The sequence below is a fragment of the Panthera uncia genome, chromosome X, assembly GCF_023721935.1.
Source record: "Panthera uncia isolate 11264 chromosome X, Puncia_PCG_1.0, whole genome shotgun sequence".
Classification (NCBI taxonomy): domain Eukaryota; kingdom Metazoa; phylum Chordata; class Mammalia; order Carnivora; family Felidae; genus Panthera; species Panthera uncia.
Window position 1 is genome coordinate 49,781,758 of NC_064817.1, and position 6,172 is coordinate 49,787,929.

General features: G+C 39.9%; 1 protein-coding gene across 1 annotated transcript in view; it reads left to right on the forward strand.

Moving 5' to 3' along the window:
- ZC3H12B (zinc finger CCCH-type containing 12B) overlaps positions 1-5,067 on the forward strand; it is a 74,857-nt gene extending 69,790 nt beyond the window's left edge. Inside the window, exons 3-5 of the mRNA XM_049643889.1 lie at positions 1,459-1,693; positions 2,364-2,470; positions 3,647-5,067. Coding sequence (XP_049499846.1) covers positions 1,459-1,693; positions 2,364-2,470; positions 3,647-5,067 — 1,763 coding nt within the window. The remainder of the gene's footprint in view (positions 1-1,458; positions 1,694-2,363; positions 2,471-3,646) is intronic.
- The last annotated feature ends 1,105 nt before the right edge of the window (positions 5,068-6,172 follow it).

Consider the following 6,172-nt stretch of genomic DNA (forward strand, 5'->3'; position numbering starts at 1 on the left):
CTCTGTCTCTCTCTCTCTCTCTCTCTCTCTCTCTATATATATATATACATACACATATATACGTATATATGTATACGTATATATACATATACGTATACATATATATATACATATATACATATATATATATACACATATATATGTATATATATATGTATATATATATAATCTTGCCATGTGTAATGGCATGGATGGAGCTAGACAGTATAATGCTAAGCGATTTAAGTCAATCAGAGAAAGACAAATACCATACAATTTCACTCATATGTGGAATTTAAGAAACAAAACAAATGAGCAAAGTTAAAAAAGAGAGATAGACAAATCAAAAAAATTTCCTATCTATAAAGAACACACTGATGGTTACCAAAGGGGAATTGTGTGGTGTGGATGGGTAAATAGGTGATGCGGATTAAGGAGTGCACTTGTCATGATGTGCATTGGGTGATGCATGGAATTATTGAATCACTATATTGTACACCTTAAATTAATATAACATTGTGTGTTGACTACACTGGAAAAAAAATTTAACAAAAATATGTTTTAATTTTATTTTCTTTTAATATTGAAGGAAACATTTAATATAACAACAATTAATTTATAATAATGTATCTAGATAATTTGTTTTTATACCAAAGCAGTTGTAAAGTGTAATTTTTAATATTTCTTTATGAAATAAGGACATTTCAAACTGAAAACTAAGGTCCACAAAAGTCAGGATGTGGTCCTAATGTTAGTTGGATTACTATACTCACCTACACTATATGAAGCTAACTCTTTATAGAATTTGAGAACATATAGACCCTAGTCCTCTATGTATCAGCTTTTGCATGATGTGCCAAATAAGAATGTCAGAATGGCTGTTAGAACTGTGTTGTGGAACTGTCTGCCAGCTTCTGAACAGGGTCACGACCTCTGCCTGAGAGTGGACCCTGCCATTGCTCAAGCCCAGCCTGTATGCTTTCTTTCCTCATCAATTAAGAGACCAAAAGGAAAGGGGGTCAGTACTCAACATGGTACAGCTTTGTTTCCACTTAGTTGTGGCTTTCCTTCAGGAAGAAGGGAAAAATGTAAGTCCCAAGGAGTGATGTTTTACCCTCCTCCTGGCAGACACATCCTCAGTATACTGCTCTGTTTTCTTCAACAGTCAAAAGCTGCTGCTTCAGCCAAAAGAAAAAACAAGCATAAGGAATGCTAGGATATCAGTGTTATTTCTCACTCTTCATGGTTGTTTTTGAAACTTAGGTGTCATTGAGTTCAGTTCCTTCACTTTATTAAAAACTGAAGTCCAAAGGAGAAGTCCAGATTGGTGCCATAGCCAGGAATAAAGGCCACTTTCTCTCTAAGAGCAAATAACATTCATCTATCTAGTACCAACTTTTGTATTTGTAATATGAGGATAATGCTGTTAGTTTCCAAAGATGGTTTCTACTCTGTGGCATATAATCTATATTTTGACAGATCAAGATATTCTACGTAAACTGGAGAAAGAAAAGATTCTTGTCTTCACACCATCCCGAAGGGTCCAGGGCAGGAGAGTTGTCTGTTATGATGACCGGTTCATAGTCAAATTGGCTTTTGATTCCGACGGCATCATTGTATCTAATGATAACTACCGAGACCTTCAAGTTGAAAAGCCAGAATGGAAGAAGTTTATAGAGGAGCGGTTGCTGATGTATTCTTTTGTGAATGACAAGTACGTTTCTTTTAGTAGGCCCTGAATGCTTAAATCCATGTTTCCACTAGGAATAGATTTTCATTTCAATAAACATTTACTGAACATTTACTGTGTACTGTGAATTCTGCTAATTGCCATGGGGATAAGAGGCTGAATAGGAAACAAGACTCACTTTTAAGAGGCTCAAAGTGTAGTGGAGAAGCGAAAGAGAACCACACATGTTGTGATAAGTAGTATGGTTAGAGTTTTTAAAATTGCTTTGTCTACATGAAATAATAGGAAAAAGCCTCAAACAGGACATAACGTTTGAGATGAAGTTTACATACAGAAGAAAGAGGATTGCTGGGCCCTACAGGTAAAAGGAATTTCATGAATAAAGCTATAAAGATGTGAAAGTAGGTTGCATGTGGGGGGAACCAGCAGGCATGCTCGTATGGTTGAAATGTATAGTCCACAGAAGAATGATACACTGGAAAAAATCATATTTTTGGTGTGTGTGTGTGTGTGTGTGTTCACGTGGGAATGAAGGGAAGAACTGCTGGCTTAGCAGGAGATAGACGTGAGGCAGAAAGGACAATTAGAAGGCCATGACAACAGTATAGGCAAGGAGTAATGAAGATCTGAACTCCTAAAAAAGGGTAATGGGGATAGAAAGGAAGACATTTATCTCTTGCTTGTTTGCTTTTAGATTTATGCCTCCAGATGATCCTTTAGGACGCCATGGCCCAAATCTTGAAAATTTCTTGAGAAAAAGACCTGTTGTTCCAGAGTACAAGAAGCAACCATGCCCTTATGGTGAGTACCTATGTGCATAACTGAGTTCTATACTAAAAGAAACATAAGGACTATGTGAATACTTACATCTCAAAGGTTTCCTTTCAAATGGAAAATTGCAACTTGTCTATGTTCTGTGAGTTCAAGTCTGTGTCTAAGTATTCTCAGGCATTTAAAAAAACATCCATAAAAACTGATTAAAACACATAACTAGAATTGAAGGGAAAATTAGTTGCCGCTTGTTTAAATGATACATGTGTTCTAGCTGTCTCCATCTTGAGCAGTGTTGCTGGAGGCGGGGACGTGCAGAAACCCACATGGCCTACAGAAGCAGAAAAGGCAATGCCAAATTGGATTTGGCCTCAAAAAAGGATGTGTCTCTCAAGTAGGTGACTGCACTCTCTGTCAACTAATAATACCCTTTTCTTCAGATCTGTATTTTCCAGTTTTCTTCCAAACTTCATTTTCATTTGGTTTTTAAAAATATAGTTGTCTAGAGTGCTTTCATGATCTTATGCCAAGTCCTTCTGATACAAAGTTTGTGAGCCTAACAATGCAACATGGGCTGCTTGGTCTGAAGCTACTTTGGATGTTCACTCTTTTTGGATCATTTGTTTATGTGACATCTTGGTTTTTTTTCTCAATTAACATTTATTTAAATTATACAGTATTTTCTTGTTCATTAGCTTCATTTAATTTTTACAATGACCGTATAATACAGGCATAATTATGGACTTCTTTTACAGAAGAGTTAAAATGAGGCTCAGAAAGTAAAGTCACTTACCAAGGTCACATGTCTAGTAAACAACATAGCTGAAATTGAAACTCAGGCTGACTGGCTTCCAAGCCTGTGCTTTTTGCACTGCACTATGCTGCCTGCTGCTGCCCTACACTGCCTCAGCATGCAGGTTATGCCTAGGCAAAATTGTGAATAACAGGAAAATGAAGGCTATTCAACTGCTCAGTTCTTAGCTTTTACGTTGCAGTTTCCTCTCCAGGTTTCCACTTCTTCCTTCTTCCCTCACAGTGTGTGATGCCTCCTTGGTGTTGTGCTGCGTCTCATTTTTATGGACAGTTAACTTTCTTCTTAAGCCCAAATAGTAAAACTCTAACCTGAGTACCCAGTTTATTACAGCAGTTTCTGACATATTTGCACCAGTATGAGAGAGAGTCTTACCCCAAGACATTATTTTTCAGGCAAAAAATGCACTTATGGCCACAAGTGCAAATACTACCATCCGGAGCGGGCCAACCAACCACAGCGTTCGGTGGCTGATGAGCTCCGCATCAGTGCCAAACTGTCCACAGTGAAAACCGTGAGTGAAGGCACCCTGGCCAAGTGTAGCACAGGGCTGTCTAATGCCAAAGGTGAAATAACCTCCGAAGTCAAACGTGTGGCCCCCAAGCGCCAATCGGATCCCAGCATCCGGTCCGTGGCTGTGGAGCCTGAGGAATGGCTGTCCATTGCCCGTAAGCCTGAGGCCAGCTCTGTCCCCTCACTTGTGACTGCCCTAAGTGTCCCCACAATCCCACCCCCCAAAAGCCATGCGGTGGGTGCACTCAACACTCGTTCAGCCAGCAGCCCAGTGCCAGGATCCTCTCATCTCCCCCACCAGAAGGCCTCACTGGAACACATGGCTAGTATGCAGTACCCTCCAATCCTGGTTACCAACAGCCATGGGACACCTATTAGCTATGCTGACCAATACTCAAAGTTTGAGTCCCTGGGGGAGCACAGCTACTATTCAATGTTAGGCGACTTCTCCAAACTGAACATCAACAGCATGCATAATCGAGAGTACTACATGGCTGAAGTAGACCGAGGGGTGTATGCCCGGAGTCCCAACCTCTGTCCTGACAATCGTATGAGCCATACCAGGAACGACAACTACTCCTCTTACAACAACCTGTACTTGGCTGTAGCTGATGGCCATCCTGAAGGCAATTTAAAGCTGCATCGCTCAGTATCTCAGAACCGTCTTCAGCCTTTTCCTCATGGTTACCATGACGCCTTAACGCGAGTGCAGAGCTATGGCCCAGAGGATTCTAAGCAAGCCCCCCACAAGCAGTCAGTTCCCCACTTAGTTCTACAAGCCCAGCACCCAGCAACTGGAGCATGTTCAAGCTGTCCTGGAGACTACCCCATGCCTCCTAATCTCCACCCTGGGGCAACCCCCCAGCCAGGACGTGCCCTGGTAATGACTCGGATGGACAGTATTTCTGACTCCCGCCTTTATGAAAGCAACCCAATGAGGCAAAGACGACCTCCCCTGTGCCGGGAACAACATGCCAGCTGGGACACATTACCCTGTACAACCGACTCCTATGGTTATCATTCCTATCCCTTGAGTAACAGCCTCATGCAACCATGCTATGAGCCAGTCATGGTACGGAGCATGCCTGAAAAGATGGAACAGCTTTGGAGGAATCCTTGGGTTGGAATGTGCAATGATACCAGGGAGCATATGATCCCAGAGCACCAGTATCAGACTTATAAGAACCTTTGCAATATTTTCCCTTCAAACATCGTCCTTGCAGTGATGGAAAAGAATCCCCACACAGCAGATGCCCAGCAACTGGCAGCCTTGATTGTTTCTAAGCTTAGGGCTGCACGTTGACATGACACAGGACTTATTCCTTTATAAATATATAAATATTCATACTAATAAGGCATCAATGCTAAGATAAAAGTAACAATTTTGTGTTGCACTTTACAAGTTATAGTGTTTCTGTCATTTGAAGCTCAAAACAACCCTGTAAAGTAAATTTTACTAATCTTATTTTCTATAAAAAGAAACTGAATCTCATTGTGATTAAGTTAATTGCCAAGGTCACACTGCTAGCAAGTGACCAAATCAGGATTCACACTCAAGTCCTCTGACTCCAAGTCCCATGCTTTTTTGCTTGGCACCATGCAGATAATGGAGGACAAAACTCATGGGGAGAGGTCTAAAATCAAGAAACTCCCAAAGGATTCCATTATCAATGTTTTCTTAGTTGCACATTCTATATTACAAAGTATTGATAATATTTCTAATTTAGAGAGCAAGAGCATCTGGATCAAATCATATGTTGAATTAACCTTTTGGGATTTTTAATAGGATATTTAAAGCTTTTAAAAAGTAAATACATAATTTATTGCATGAATATCTGACCATTCAATATCTTTATTAACCAAGCTATAGGGTCACATCAAAGCTCTAGACCTATATTTCAAACCTATTGTTAGCAATTATATTGCATGCATAACTGTATGTATTTAGTTTGAGAAGTTTATGTATCCCCATATAACCTTTTATATAGTGATAATGAGAAGAAAAGCTCTGCACAGTCCTTAGTCTACAGCTGTATAGATCATGAATCTAACTTGATTTTATGTCACATTTCATAGTTTCAACTAGTTCTGAAAGTGAAATTACATGCCATATTTGAATATTGTTTTCTTAGGCACCAGAGAAAACTAACTGTATTTCCTTTGCACTTTCTACTTGTCAACACTGACAGTTCTTAGCTTTTAAGTCTCTTCACTTTAGCAAATTAAGGATCAGATTACAGCTTTCTTCTTCAGAGGAGCTGATGGACAAGCATAGCAGGTGTGTGCTAGACAAGCACAGAAGAGTTTGACAAGGATGAAGGGATTTACTACCAGACTCCACTTCCCTTTTCCAAGGAGAGATGGCCAAATTCATGCAGCATTAAATGATGAACACAAAAGCTGCACTC